General features: G+C 37.1%; 1 protein-coding gene across 3 annotated transcripts in view; it reads right to left on the reverse strand.

Annotated features, from left to right (window-relative positions):
- Positions 1–533: 533 nt before the first annotated feature.
- The window catches only part of LOC134798103 (diuretic hormone receptor), a 34,735-nt gene continuing 18,565 nt past the window's right edge, over positions 534–16,703 (reverse strand). Inside the window, exons 6-12 of one of the 3 annotated variants that reach the window (XM_063770440.1) lie at positions 14,967–15,092; positions 12,895–13,083; positions 8,476–8,534; positions 7,627–7,734; positions 4,763–4,810; positions 2,100–2,202; positions 534–1,110 (exon numbers count right to left, since the gene is read on the reverse strand). In XM_063770440.1, the coding sequence (XP_063626510.1) occupies positions 1,063–1,110; positions 2,100–2,202; positions 4,763–4,810; positions 7,627–7,734; positions 8,476–8,534; positions 12,895–13,083; positions 14,967–15,092 (681 nt within the window). In that variant the 3' untranslated portion in view covers positions 534–1,062. Of the gene's footprint in view, positions 1,111–2,099; positions 2,203–4,762; positions 4,811–5,555; positions 5,711–7,626; positions 7,735–8,475; positions 8,535–12,894; positions 13,084–14,966; positions 15,093–16,703 lie in introns of those variants that run through there. The other 2 variants (XM_063770441.1, XM_063770443.1) reach the window with 2 other exon arrangements.

The raw sequence follows: 16,703 nt of genomic DNA on the forward strand, positions 1-16,703 counted from the left end.
ACTCTAATTTAAGTAAACTACGGAGAAATTCGAACACTTTCCTTAATTTCTATGAAACAGAAGTACATAGGTCAAACAATTTTTTGATAGTTTGTAGAGTTTGAGTGTTGAAAGGTAATGTAATCGTAAACATTGCTAAATATTCATGCATTATTGTGTATGACCAGAATTAGGATGTGGGTTGACATTATCCCATGGCCTTATTAGAGTTTAACTGTGCGGGAGCATTCTTCCCATGGCCCGGTAAATTGTCTTGTCATGTCATAAAAACTCACGTAAGTAATAATACTGTTTTTGTATTCAACCTAGAGCGATTCAGTGATTGATATAATGTTAAGGGGCCCACAGATTACCAGTTCGCCGGACGATATCAGCCTGTCAGTTGTTCGGAACTGGCATCTTTTGCGTTTAACTGACAGGCTGATATCGTCCGGCGAACTGGTAATCTGTGGGCGCCTTTATGTAGTAGATTTGGAGTTAAACCTTGACTATGATAACCGATATAGGTAAGATGTGGGAGGGATATATCCCTTCGCCTGATCAAGAATATAATAAGACAAAATCGAGTATGACAGTTAATTACTTGGACAGGCGATGGGATAACCGTAATCCACATTTTTATTTCTGGTTTAAAGGAACATCTCCGAATTTCGTAAATACATTTTTTACAAGGCGTTCAATACGGTTGTAACAGTATATACAGTACGTATGAAGACACGCTAGTTCTTAGGGGCCTCTGGTAAAGGGTTAAGACGGCCCTGTGTTTCACACCAGGCATTATGTTGGATTACATAGGCTAGGTGCCAAGTTGGTGGTGGGGGAAATACAAGCGACGCCACGACATCTTCATACTGTTCAGCAGTTGCCAACTGTCATATAAACAATATATTCCACAGTTCCACACTAGGATGGCGCCAAAGTCATGCACGGAGCGAATAATCACTGAACAGAGATAGTAGGTACGTCGAAAGGACAGTTGAAGAGAGCGAGAGAGGCGGGCGAGGCAGGTGCGTCTTCCTCGGGCAAAGTGCGTAGTCGCGGGGGCCCCCCTCGCCTCTCACCTCACACTGGGGACTGGTCGCCGCTGGCGCTGCCACTGCCCATGTACTCCTGCGCACAAACCAGAAGATATATATAAAAATAGCCTCGAAAATAAAAATATATGTAAAAACGCGGTGATGACAGGTGTTACCTGATAACTGGTTACTTATATACTAAGCTTTCTTTTTCCTTATTGTGTCTAGTATATACCATATGAATAATACATATAAGTAAGTATAAACATTAAGCATGCAGTTTGAGCGAAGTGATGTGCATTTGCACCACGAAAAAATTTTATAAGTTTCTGTGGCGCATCTTAGTTTTAAGTTCTTTGTATTATGCTTTGTAATATAAAAAAAATTAACCAAAAGAAAATAGAGATCAAAAAGACAGTAGTTATTTTGGGCTTTTCGATTTTTTGCAGTGTTAAAAGTGCTCGGGTGGGGCACGTATGAGATGGTCAAACGCTGAACGCTGTGAAGAGGTCAGCTGGTGGCAGTCTGCACCGTGCACGTGCAGTCCAGCTGGTGGCAGTCTGCACTGTGCACGTGCAGTCCAAAGGCTTATGACTGCCCAAAATGGAGACAAATCAGAAATCACATGTGGTCGCGATTCTTAACAATTAGGGAACGAGAAAGAAGAAGATAGTGTTTAAGAGAGAAAGTTACATTTTTGATACATTATGACCCGACATTGGATTTCATACGTTGGACATGCATTCAAACATCATACTGAAGGATAGTTAGATAGGAGGGCGTACCACAAACATGAAATTTCGAAATTTCGGTAGGTATCTGCCTCTTTTGCTTGAATATGCAAAATTAATAGGAGAGACCCTTATTCCAAAATTGCTTACAATTTTCTAAGGTTACATATTATGTTACTTGAGAATCTGGGACGGGTACCGCCGTGGCCGGTCTAGTGGCAAGACCTTACCCGCGTAAGCTGAAGACATTGGTTTCATTCCGGCCACGGCCTCCAGAGGGCTTGGTAACTTTTTCTTTAGTATATGGCATCTATTTCAGTTGATAATCATTTATAATTTTTTAAGTACTTACGACATGTAAATGGTGGGGAGCCAGCGAGTGCCGTGGCACCAGTAGTGTGGTGGTCGTGGTTTCGGACGCGGCCGACTCTCGCTTCGACGGGTGGCTGTACAGCCTGTATCAATCTCTTTCATTAATTCGTTAAAACTACCTAATAATTAATCTTAACATTACGCTGCGTCTTACGTAAGGGAACAACTCGCGAACGCGACGCGGCGCGGCGCGGCGGGCCCAAGGCGTTCGCGTTCGCAACAAGATCGCCCACGTAGGACACTTCTATAGGTATCAAAGGATTAATTCACCCCGCGCCGCATCGCTTCGCTTTGCGTTCGCGTGTTGTTCGCCTACGTAGTACGCTGCGTTACTTGCCGCAATACCAACTGGCGACTGAGATCATAATTGCTATCTCCTTTACCCTTGCTAAGACAAACCAAGAGTGAAAATGATGGCTTTATGACCTGACTCGCCACTTAGTTTTGCGGCAAGTATACAAACACCTCCGCTATGTTCTATGTCACAATAACTCCACTACGTTAGCTACTCCTTTTTCACTATTACTACCCACTGTCATGAGACTACAATGGAAAATGCAGTTATTATCGCATTTCGGTGGACTTTGTGAGAACGCTTGCAAACAGCTAAATCTGAATAAAGAGCTCTGTAATAAAACGAGAAGTTGCTACTTATTTTATAAAAGGTTAAAGTTTTATAAAAGAAAATTGCGAAATATGTCTAATTTTCGTTTATTTTCAGTTGGAGGTATATCGTTACCCTATATGCCATAGCAGTATAATTTTAGTATTATAGCTAATGATATAGCCAAAGAGTCTGACAAGCAAAATTTCAAACATAATTAACTTTTCAGAGTTATTGAGATGGTAAAAAACGCGCGTGATCGCCATATCTTCCGTCGCGTTCCCTTCTAATTTCCTGCCTTTCCCATGCTTTGTCCCTTTTAATGAGTCTCCTTTAGACTCTAGGGATAGTGACGAATACCCAAGCGCTCTTATACTAGTTAACCTTAGCGATCGACTCCTCGGAATATTGCGTTTGAATCATGTTTGAATATAATAATTATAATAACACCGGTTGATGTGACAGCGCAGTGAATGTGTCAAACTGTCATTGTCAAACTCAACCGCATAACGCAACTAATTAAACTACATAATAATGACTTGTTGGAGCATTCGAAAATTTAACGAATTAAAGTCTAACCAGGAATAAATGATTACGCGCCATGTTGCGGAATTTCACAGGAACTATTTTTTTCATACTATACTGCACTGTCACCCTATACATGAGAATAACAGCGCCCTCTTGACAATGATCATATATTACTGGTCAGGCTTTACCTACCTAAATATTGAAAACTAAAATGAAGTTTTTTTATAAAACAACACTCATTAGATATAGTAATCCCTCAGATTAATTTGTCTACACAGTCAATGTAGATTCAACATTTTAATTGAATCTACATATTATATTTATTATTCTAAATTCTAATATATTAGCAAATTGTTCATACAAGCAAATTGAAATAAGCCTCTTTCATGCTAACGATTTCATTAACACAAATTATAATTCACTTTCCAATAAATACAAATCTAAGCGAATCTACAAAATAAAATAACAAATATACTCGTAAAGGCTCTAGTTAGAAATATAATTTAAATCCTATTCAACTCAAATAGGAAGCCTTTAGGTGCAATTGAAATTGATACAAGCGAGGGTGATTGCGGAGTAGCTCAGGGGCACTTGGCCCTGTAATCTAATACTTTATACAAATTAATTATAATAGGCGTACACAGTTGAAATATATATAAATCATGGAGTTGAATTGACAACTGAATGAGGTAGCGCCGTGGGTAGAGGGAGTGGGCCGACACTCCTCCTTTCAGGCATTCCCGGCTCCATTCGACTCAGCATTGGTCCGAGCAATTATTAGGGTTGACACAACTTGACGTCCCTTTGCGTGCACGACAACAGATAAGATGACGACTTGAATTTTGACAACCCTAATAGCCGAAAGCGATAGTGCAATACGTTAGAAAGAATCATCCATGAATCGCTGTCAAACTTCAGTTTTGTAGGAAGTATCCTTTCTGTACCGTAGTACCTACTATTCTGTGGTAGAGGCACATTCATTTTGATTTGTTACCCAAGGGCCACGGAATACACGCTCCAAGCGTCTGCGTTCGATACTGATGCCGATCGCCATTCATTTGTCTCTCTTAACTTTTTGGCCTACAGATACGCATGGTTAGAATTTCATATTAAGCTCCTTGCATTCCAATAAGGTTTCGGGTAAGGGTTCGGGTCAATATTGCTCCGAGCAATTATTAGGGTTGGCACCACTTGACGTCCTTTACGTGCACGACCACAGATAAGATAATCACTTGAATTTTGACAACCCTAAATAGCGGAAAGGGATAGTGCCATACATTAGAAATGGATAGCATGATTCGACCCTGAATCGCTGTCAATCTTCGGTTTTGTAGGAAGAGTCCTGTACGGTAGTACTATTATTTATTCTGTGGTTTCGTGGTCGAGGTGTTGGTACAGTTTGACAGCAATATAATGACATATTTTTCAACTGCGTACGTTTATATAATTGTATTAATATCTATTGTTAATACTAGTCGTACTACGTGGCAAATTTATAAATGCTTACTTACCCTTTAATCGGTTTATTCTCTTTTAAGTCGATGGTTTGCAGCTCAATGCTGAATTGGCCAAAGTTTGCATGCAAGTTTAGTTTTAGTAATTATGACATAGTCGAATTAGCTTATTTTTAACAGTCAGAATATTCTACATTACGGAGTCATGCTCCAATAAGTAAAATATGGGCCATTCTACTTTTCGTTGATCATAAGATTTAGGTAACCCACACAATTCACACATACTTTTGGTTCAAATGCTTAATTCGCAATAATCGGCCATCTCTTCATTGACTAAATTTGATTTTAAAAGGGACATTATTTGGGGCGTAATATTTACTTTAGGTAATTCTATTAAATGTCTCTTAGACTGATAATATCTATTAGGTATTTCAGTCGCCATCAAAGTTCTTGATCTTTGTATAAAACATTCGCAGCGTAAATTTTCTGTTATTTTATATTTCTGCTGCTTTTTAATGTACGAGTTATCCAATGAATTTATTTTAAATGGTCCAAGTACTAATTTGAAACTGATATATTTTTTTAGGTTATGCTAACTATGTACCTACAATAAATTTGGGAACGAATCAAATTATTTTTTATCAAATACCACCGGAGGGCTCCGTCACTTTTTCTTTAATATATGACGTCTATTTATAATATTTATAATGTACAGTTTATAATTTATACGCGTCATTTATTTTTCACAAAATAGAAATTATGTTACCTAAAAGTAGAATGACCCATCTCACATGCATTTTCGTTCGGGTTAAAGTGTCAAGCGATGCGAAAGAGTGAATAAAAAAACCAGTAACACAAAGTAGGTTACATTTATTATAAACAAAATAACGAAAAAGAGAATATGCTCGTCCAAATCCACATTATTGTTCCTCTGAAGTCTTCATAAATGCAATAAGTCCTTGTTGGATCGTATCCAGGACCGCCAAGCTTCTTCATACCGTCAGCCTAGTGGGAACAGAAATTGTATGTCAAATATGGATTTGGAAAGAAAAAACAAGCGAGGTTTGAAGCGGGTATGAACTGTATGAAGCATGCTTACATAGACGATTACCTACTATTTTGTTTGATGCCAATTTGCGGTATTTTGGATTCGATTTCGTCTTTCGTCCTCTTTCGAACTAAAGTGTTATTCTATGGAACTTGTTAACTAGGTATATAAATAAACCGCCATATTGAAATTCTCTGAATGATGAATTTACTAGTGACTTTTGTTTACATAGTTAGCATGTTCCATAGAATGACACTTTATGTCGATAAGATGGTCGTTGAAGGTTTGAATTTGTGACTAATAAATGTTAAACACGATTACATCAGGTTTGGTCCAATCGAAAATATCGCAAATTTGTCAAGACGTATAAGTTGTTTGCCTAAAATTAAAATTATCATAGGTGCATTGTTTTTTTTTTTTAATATTAGAAGTTATAATGATACGCTAATCAAAATTATGATCATCATGAGAGGTAGATACCTATATAAATTATTATACAGTAGTGTACATTTTATTATACTTGTTTATTATTACCAAAAATAAACACAAGAAATCCTAATAATTAGCGTCTGTGCTAGCACTCAATCAATGAATGAATGAGCGCGATAATTAGTACATTCAGTCTCCGACTCAGAGTTTCAATCTCCAAATGTCACAAAAAACGGATAAGGCAAATTGTAGTAGTTAATTGGAAGCTTAAAGGGGCCCACTGATTAACAGTCCGCCGGACGGAATCGGCCTGTCAGTTAGAACAAAAAGTTGACAGTTCCAAACAGCTGACAGGCAGATACCATCCGGCGGACTGTTAATCAGTGGGCCCCTTAAATCTATAACAACAAACATTATCTCTTTTCTAAAAATTCATAAAGAGAAAGAATTAAATAAAGCTAAATATGGAGCAAAAAAGCTGTTTCATTGAATAAGAAAACTGTTTCTAATTTAAATCAATAAAGCTAAGCTAATAGACAATTATTTTGAAATCAGTATCTTATTTACAGAAGTATAAATACTGTAAAGAAAGGTATATTAAATAGAATGATTGCCTTTTTATTATTTGCATCGACTAGGTAAGCTTTTTTTGCTTTTGTGTATATATAATATAGGTACACTGGCGTTCAAAAGTGTATGGAGATGTTTCGACCGTAATATTAAGGCGTTACGGTCGACATCTATCCATGCACTTTTGAACGCCACTGTACATCTTAGGTACTTATTTTTAGATGAAATGAAAATGTTTCTTTCACACACGCTAACTTATGTTAACATCGTTAAATTAACTTAGCATTGTATTGCCATGATATAACTTTCTTTTGGTAAGAAATAATAAGTATGGCTGCTTGTGTAAAGCTGTTATGACACTTATGACCCCCAGAATTTATCATGACCCGAAGATGAACCCTTTAACATGAAGAAGAACCCTTTAAGATATATTTTATCTATAGATATGTCGACTCGCGCGTGTCAGACCAAGCCTATACGGATATGATGGTTGTTCTTGTCTACGTGACAGCGTGATAAAACGGTGTGCGTCACTTTCTATCCCGCGGTGTTAAAAAGTGACAGTTATTTTATCACGTGGATAAAACCATCCATAATAGGTACGCCTGTTAGAACATAATTTTTGGATTGATAGTTAATCTTAACTAAATGGAAACTAAAACAGCTATTGACGTAACTGGTGACCGAAGAGCTGGCGGCTACCTCGCACAACGTATCAGCATTGCGATACAGCGAGGAAATGCCGCCAGCATCCTTGGTACAATGCCTCAAGGGCCTATTTTAGATTTAAGCTAGTTATTAATTTCGTTTAGTAGTACCACTGTATATATATTGTAAACAGCTATCTCATGCTGAAGCCAGAACGCTCGCTCACCGTATGCTCTCGGTCCTGGATCTCGGAGACCAGTCCTTGGAGTACGAGGCGCCTCTCCGCCTGCCTCCAGCTATCGCCCGTCCGGTCTTCCACCGTTCTACGTGATACCTGGACATAAAATTAAGTTGATAAACATACCCCCGTGTTTTGGGTGCGGGAATGTTTTACACTCGCTAAACGATAGGTAAAAAATGTCGTTTATATTCACTCACATTTATAGATGGATCTATCGCGAATTTATTTTATTACCTTTATTTACCGACGTTTTGACACAGGTTTTACTGGTCGCGTCGCGGCTAACTGATGTCCCAGCAAAATTTCAAAACAGAGATTTGGGCAACTACCCGACGAAAATTGTATGAAAAAGTTTGGGGTAGACATCGCATTTTCAAACCACCCACTACACATAATGTTAATTATTGTCAATAATTGTCGTCTAGCCGTCAACTTATGCGACGAATAGGCTGTTTCAAAGTTTCCTGTACCAAAATCGGCTAAACGGGACTCTTATGTATGGGGAAATGTCGATGTCTGTCTTTTCGTATGCTCCAGGAGGTCAATACAAACTTGGATTCTGACATCAAAATCAAATATGTATATCTAATTGATATTATTTAGTTATCGCGTGTATTTCGCTCGATCTTGTCTGTGCACGTATTGGCGCGATCATACTTAGATTTGGGTTTTTAAGAAGCAGAAACGTCTGCGAACGATGCTATTAAGCTTAAAATAAATTTAAAAGACAAGACAGTAATTTTTCCACTTTTAAATTTATTCTTAGCTTAGATTTGAGTTCTAAATCTAATATGATTTGGGCTCCTGGTTTTCGTTTACTGTTTTTATACGTACCTAATAGCGTGCCGTACTTCTGTGTTCATGAAGCAATAAAACAATGCTACGGTGAAACCCTGAAACAAACAATTTACAATTAATATTAATAATTAAAGTAAATTAATACATTGATCATAAAATTTAGGTTCATTCATAGGTACCGAATAGGCCGTCCAATGGTATGCAGATTGCAAGTGGCGATTTAGTTTTCGAATTTAAACCCACGTCGATAATGTTTATTTTATGTGATTTTAGTAAATAATTGCTATTCCTGTTGGACCGCAATTTGACTTCTGGCTTCAAGAAACTAGATGTTGCCAGGCTGAAAAGTGATGCTGTTACCCTCTTTTCAGCCCTTTGAATTTCCCTCTTCCAAATATTGTCATATAGAGTCTGTGCGGAAAGAGAAGAGTCGTGGGATTTGAGGGCGCGCCAGTGCTATTTTATGGTTTTTGCTATGCTGACAACACTGGTCACGTGATTATAGTACGACACTAAAGGTCATGATACTTGAAACCCCTTTTGTTCCGGTTTTTTACCACGACTTACGGACGGAACGGAGCCTGGTGGTGCTGTCGGTTCGTCAACTCAATCCTCTGATTTAGCGCAGGCACTGGTTTTCTTTTTAAAACACACTCTTGTTTTTATGTCTCAGATACTAAAAAGTGACAGTGCGATTTACAAAACTGCTAAAACTAGTTAAGAATCTGCCCAATACAACTGTAATTTTAGTATCCAAACAAGATAGAGTCTCATTTATATACTGCCTAATCTGTGCAGTCCAACCGTTATTTTAATACAAAACCTGGTAGATCGGGTAGATATTGGGCAATAGAACTGTAATTTTACTAGCTGGGATATATTTCACCCATTGTAAACTTGACTTGTAATACACGGTGTGGCCTACAACACGAGCAAAGAATTAAAACATAGATTGTACTCCTCAAACGGTGACACTTTTGTTCAACAACTTTTAAAAATTATGAAGTATTTAGACTCCCTATTTTTCATACAAAATAAATATTATCTTCAATGGACGCCATCGCCACGCCATATTATTGTGATTGACGTTGCTTGTCACGCCTTAAACATAACAAAATTCGCAATACATTGCGTCTTAGAATAAACTTTAAAGTGTAATAAAAATCAAACCGCAAGTTATTTTTAAAAGTCTTTGAACAAATGTTGGTCAGTATGAGGAGTACAGCCTACAGTTAAATTTTTTGCTCATGTTACAGGCCACACCCGGTATATGTGTACATTATTAATAATAAATATGAATATGAATAAAAATAGTGCATAAGTAGGTAGGCTTTATTGGGATACGTCCGGTTCTCTCATCTCACGATATTTTACTTCGCCGAAAAGTCACTGCTAAATATGAAATATAATTTCGTAACTAACAGAACCTAGTAAACAAACTTACAAATAAATAAATATTTTATTAGAAAAAGTTTTATTCTTTGTAATCGAAGTCTGAATTAAAATATTCAATGTCACTTATGTTTGAGCTAGCTTCAGAACAACCAGGGACACTCATAGAACTATCTTCATCTCAACTGGATGTGCTTGAATCCGGCACGTAGATTACGAATTCTTGCATATCACCTACTCAGCGGTCTTTTATTCGAGATACCGTAGGTACTTTTACACAATCCTGAATTTTTTTTTACATATACCTACATATGCATAAAATGGCAAGTATCAAGACTATTTGTCAGTTATTTTAAAGATCATGAATGACCTGCATATTTATGAAAATTAATATATTTTGAATGAATATACTTACCGAGTATGTACCGGAGACAAGTTACTTAGGGGGCTTATTAAATAGGTAATTATTTAATATTAAATACAAGTAATACAACATCAATACCCGTGAATAGCAGAAACACGTTCCGCGACTTTTTGTAAGTCGATAGTCGGCTTTTAGCCGTTTTCTTCCCGCTGACAAAACGGAACAATGTTAAATATAATTTTCCTTGTGGTTTTATGTACGGTTTTATTGTGTTTTGAAAATATTTTATACATAAAACTTGCGGTTTTTGTTAATAAAAATATACAATGACAGAAGTTTGTTTACTTTTTACAAGACAGATGTCAAAGGTTTGATTGCCATATAAAATTTAAAATGTTAGTTCCCGTTTCTGCCACGACTCTTCTCTTTCCGCACAGACTCTACTCGCCGTCAAAAATATACCTACCCTTTTCATAAATCGCATTTAAGCCTTTACCAGGCTGACAGTTCAAAAATGACAATCGAATGTCAATCTTATTGATCGAAAATAGAACACATATTTGACGAGCCGTATGTGGGAAATATATCTCCCTTAGCCTGGGAAATGGCTAAGTGAGTCTAGCTCTTAGTGTAATTGCTCTATTTACCTGATCGATTTTTGCATAAAATTTAAATATGTACGTTTAATTCAGACACAGTTCTAGAGGTGTTTATATTAGGAAATATGCTAAACTACATTCTCCGTAGCCGGTTTGCCACGCGGAAAATTTTGATAAATTCTAATAATAATTTTACTTATGAGAGAAAAAGTAACCGCGGCCTCGAGGCACAAAAGAAAATATTTAATAAAGTATTTGATTTGATCCTTAGTTACATTATAAATAACTCGTATGGGTCTTTTATCCTGTATTTTTCTCTCTACAATTTTCTTCCAGAATGCTTGTGCAATATTTCACGCCCCGTCTGAGAAGGGCTTAGCGAGCAAGTCTGGTGAACCAACTCTTTGTTGCAATGTAGCCTATTTTAATGGTACAATTGATATGTTTCCCATTTACGATTTTCGACGCAACGAAATGGTTATATTTCTGGAAAGTTTATGTTCATAACTTTCATATGTAAAACATTTATAAAATCAGTCAGGTGTAAATAAATGTCGACATTTAATGTGAATTGGCACTTAAAGTAAAATAATGAATCAAAGTCGAATAAAACGAGTTTAAAAATCATAAAAATGTTTTAAAACTCTCTGAAATTTAATAGTTATTGCAAATTCCAATCAGCAGTCCATAACTTATACAATGAATCAAAATTTTCATAATTCCATCGAGGCTTTACCTCGAAACTTTTACTGTGTTCTATTTAATAAAGCTTTTATGAACATAAACTTTTTAAGCTGTAATTGGCAAAGCTCCTTTAGAAAATTGGAAGCGCTTAGAAGACGGTTGAGGCTTTAAAAGCTTTGCCCAGTTAATATGGCTAGACGTTGGTTGCACAAAAGTTATTCACTACTTTTTCTGAAAATGTAATAGTAGCTATAATGTTCCTGTATAAATGTAACATTAAAATATGTTACCTATTTTTTAAACATTATTTACGTATTTAGACGACTACTTGAAAAATAATGTTTATTCAAATAATCTAGAAAATATAATCTAGGTAGGTACTCTAGACTCTGGCCAGTTACCGAAATTGGCAAAAACTTGGCCGTAAGAACGCATACATATCCCTATCAGCTCCATACTTGAACATAGTAGTACTTGGCATGAAAACTTGTCGTGATTTGACTCTAGACTAGCCGCCCAAAACTATAAAATCAAACGCAAATTTGATTTGTCTGAGAAAGTTTCAAAGTACCATGGAATGGAAGGTCGTTTTAAGGTCTCTGTGTATCTTATCTAACATTCTATAAGATAAGCGTTCTAGGCTCGACAAATTATGATATTGCGCCGTTAGGGTTTCCAGCGTTCAAAGGGTCAAGGCACAGAAAGCAATGTCTGCCTGGGTAATACAATTTAGCTAGTAGATTGTTTTTGCCACACAAAAGATGCTTTGAATCCAGAATCAGAAAATAAACGAAATTATGGTGAAACTAAGTCTGACCTCTATGGTCTGACTTAGATGTCCTTTGCATTTTATTCGAAAACAGTTCTTAATCAAATGCAACAAGGCTTAGTTTCTGTTAGATAACCAGTTGAGAAAGCAACGTTAGGTGAGTTTTTATTTACAACTAGCTTAGTAACATGATATTACGAGCGCACAGGCGGGTCTATGTTAGCACAAAGTTTAAGCTAAGTTAGTGTTTTTTGTTCGGGCTCATTGTGGTTCTTCTTTAGATTTGTTTTGAGAGCTAAATAAACATAGTAAGATTGAGATTTAATTAACTCAAGTACTGTTATTTAGCTTTTTCGTATCTTACTCTACAAAAATAAAACAATATCTACTTGTGGCGGCGGGGGCACGGTCATGCCCTGTAGGTACTGAAAAGATCTAACTTTTTCACCCATGAGTTTGCCTAAAGATCTCAAGATTATTTTGGATAAAAAACTGTCGAACCTTGAAGAAGATGATTCATAGGTCTCTCAATCAACACTAGTCGGTACGCTGCCCACCCCGTAAAATGCTCAGCTGGTTAAGTAAACGGAAAACTTTCTCGAGAACGGCAGAACTATAACTGGAAGACAGCAATTTTTTTATGTTACCTGTGTGGAAAGCATTAGTGCCCTTGTATACTCGAAGGCCGCTGCGAACCACGAGTCGTCGCTGGGGCCGCACAGCACCAGCAAGTTGGTGATCCCCAACAGAGGTATCAGCACCAGCAAAGCCTTGGTCGCTTTCCTGTACTGCTCTGTTTCTAGAGTGTTTGCTGACCGCAGTTTCGTTATGAGAACCTGAGGAAAAAAAAAAGTTAGTGTTGTCTAAAGGGGCCCACTGATTAACAGTCCGCCGGACGGTATCGGCCTGTCAGTTAGAACAAAATTTTGACAGTTCCGAACAACTGACAGGCCGATACCGTCCGGCGGACTGTTAATCAGTGGGCCCCTTAAAAGAGGCTAATATGGTCGCAATGTCTAAAAAGTCAGATCACACTCTATGTATAAGGTTTTCTCTGTGTAAAACCGCGGACTAGACGCCAGATGCGCGGCAAATCAAGGCCATTCATACACTGCACTCGACAATATGTATGAACGGCCTTGATTTGCCGCTGTCTTGCGTCCAGTCCGCGGCCCGGCCTTACTACTATCCATTCCGCATAACAATCATGATTAATTTTTTTTCAGGCGGTGGATTTGACATTATTTTAAAACTATCCTTTTATCCTTCTCAGAATTGCATAAATAGTGCAATTGTAATTACATTGGCATTTAAAAATCTAGAAAAATAAAGGTATAATATTAAGTACTTGATACCTTTCATGATGTTGAATCACATTATTGTTTAATGTCATTTAATGAAGACCCCTACCATAGTGTAAAAAGTAACAGTGGACCGACGCCTTTGATGTTTACGTAAATGCCGACACCGCACAAGAACACAGTAGTGTTGTCAGACTTTTACACGACCGCCCAAGACTTACACTTGACTTACTATAAGACACGTTAGCCCTGTAATGTAAGTAGTACCGAGCTACTAACAATGGCGATGTATGCAGCTCGGGTGCGCGCGACCCACCCCTCGCCCCTCGCACCCCGCACGATTGCCCTGCGACGACGGCTTCGTCGAATGACTATTATTTTATAGACTGTGCCACTCAACACTACTACTCAACAGAATTTGGGGAAAATGGGAGTATTATTTATTTAAATAAATTACATACACAGACAGTCGGAGTCGGAGAAAGCCGCCTTTAAAATTACGAATGGACCCTTTCTTTTCCACCTGTATTCTCAACTATCACAACAAACCCCAACTGGTAGCACCTGTCACTTTCCCGAATGTAAGCACTAAACTTTAAAGGTGAATTTGGGATCTCCTTACTACCTCAGTAATTATTTATAGAGAGCTATGGACCCCTGTCCTATTCAATTTTACTTAAAAACTGGATAGTATCTGGCTGCGGTGGATTTGTAAATAATAAATAAACTATACCGTTTCTAGTTAAGTTTTCATTGCAAGGTTGAAACTCGGAAAGGTTCCATAACGGTTGTATCAGATATTCCATGATTTTCGAATCATGTTTAAAGGTAGGACGGGTACGGGTAGGTTACGTATGGGAATCACTCATAAAACGAGGTACCTAAATGAAATGTCAGTTAAGTAGATAGATCTTAAATATTTGCTGATCTATGTAAAGTGTGGTTTTCGCGATCATGTATAGACCTTTGCACCTATGTATTTGGCAGCGTCAATGGAATCTATAACGTTGTGTTTAATATTTAATAAAAACATTTTAAAATTTATATCCGGTCCGCTAAAGTGGCCTTTATAGTATTATACTTGAAAATACTGCACACATTTTTATTCAAGTTTAATTTTGTATACTGTATGTGCGACTGTGCGATGTGTTTTGTGTACTGTGTGTGCGATTTTGCAATGCCACTATTCATCATTTGAATATACTATGATGTACTTTTACCTACGAGTAAAGTCAAACTTTAGATTGGCCGTTGCGCATTGTACACCTTATCCTCGTAAGTCCCCGTGTACTTGTATGTACAAGTACAAATTAAATTCGAGTTTTGAACTCATATAGAAATAAAAGAAAGTTCCAAATTCAAAAGCGCAAAAATTCTCCTGAGTCTACGAGGCTAAGTTTCATACTTTTAATACGTACCCACATGATCCTGACTAGAAAGAAAAGGTTGAGCGCGAGCCCTATGAGCGAGGGCGCCTTGTGTATCCAGTCCACCTGGTGCTCGTGCATCCAAAGGCAGACCTTCGCCTCGCCTGGCATCGCCAGCTGAAACACATTTCAAATATTGCATTTCGTACATACTCGAATGCTACCATTGTGGTCCGGTGGGGGCAACAGATGGTATCTGCCAGTGTTGGCCGAACGTTAATTGCAATTGAACCGTAAACGATAACGGACGGTTCCAGTTTACGGTTCAATTTGTAATGGTTAATGGTCAATTGCATTAACGTTTCTGCCAACACTGGTATCTGCCCCATCCTTATGTATGGGGCAGTACCAGGGCTCGGAAACCGTTTTATTTTTCAAACCGTTTTCGTTCATTCACCTGTGAACGAAAAGTATTTAACGAACGAAGCATGGGAATGAAATAAAACAATGGTTTTGTAAAGATATTGACAGATACATATTTCAATACCGGTTTCGAGCCCTGGTGTACACCTACTTTCTTGCACTTAAAAATTAATCGTTATTTTTATTACGTGAACGTCATCCATCAATTCCATCATACACCTGCTGATCACAGGTGCGCGAGTCAAATCATCTCAAAAAGAAAGTCCTTTCTTGTAGGTAATTAAGTACCAAATTAGCGAGAGTAATGGGACATGCTATACGTCGCTAGTACCAAAGTACCTATTGCTTGTCGCTAGTATTCATGGTTGGTAATTTAATTATACGTATATGTATGGACTGTAATTGTCTGAAAATAAATAATTTTTATTTTTATTTTTTTATTTTTATTTTTATTTTATTTTTATTAATACCTAACTATGTATACCTACATAAGTTATATACTTATTTTTATGTAGGTAAAGTTCACATAAAGTATACGTTCGTGTGTTTTCATTGTTCTGGGCCATATATTTTATGGCCTTTCTTTTTTGTAATAAAAAATGTCTATAACATGACATTAGTAGGGGATGCTAAATCGGGATCGAGAGCTCGAGAAATACTCGTACATTGTACAAAAAACGCGTCGATGTGTTAACGTGATATATACACACGTAACATTTTATTTTGACGTTTCTTGGTTTATTTTTCGCTAAGAAAATACTACGTGTAGTTCAATATTTACTTTATTTCAGCTTTGCGGAGGCTTTTTGTATCACAATCACATCGTTGTGGTTCGAAAGTGATGTTTACAATCACTTCGCTTACTTTTACTACTCGTACTGATAGGATGTTTTCGAACATTACATTTTTATTTACGACTATAATATACTATTTAGCTTTTTAATATGTAAGTACTTATTGATCTGTTTAGATTTTGATAAAGCTATATTTTTTAAAAGAACCTCCGACAAATGCAAATAAACCTACATGATTTTACTCGATTATCAATACTTTATAATAAAACTAACGCGTGTTTGAACATCAACTAACAATTAGGTCTTAGTGTAGACATCTGATTGTACATATTTGTTTCTATTTTTAAAATATGTTTGCCATACGATTAAATAAATAAACTAACAATTCACCCTTGTTAGAGTTAGACCAAGAAAAGTCTGCAGCGATTTTGATAGCCCACGCAGTGCAAGTGTTATTTTAAACGTTAAACTTCTATAACACTTGCACTGCGTGGGCTATCAAAATCGCTGCAGACTTTTCTTGGTCTCGCTCTAGCTTTTATTAGAACTTCCATATCGAAACAAAAACACT

This window comes from Cydia splendana, chromosome 16 (genome assembly GCF_910591565.1).
Source record: "Cydia splendana chromosome 16, ilCydSple1.2, whole genome shotgun sequence".
Taxonomy (NCBI): domain Eukaryota; kingdom Metazoa; phylum Arthropoda; class Insecta; order Lepidoptera; family Tortricidae; genus Cydia; species Cydia splendana.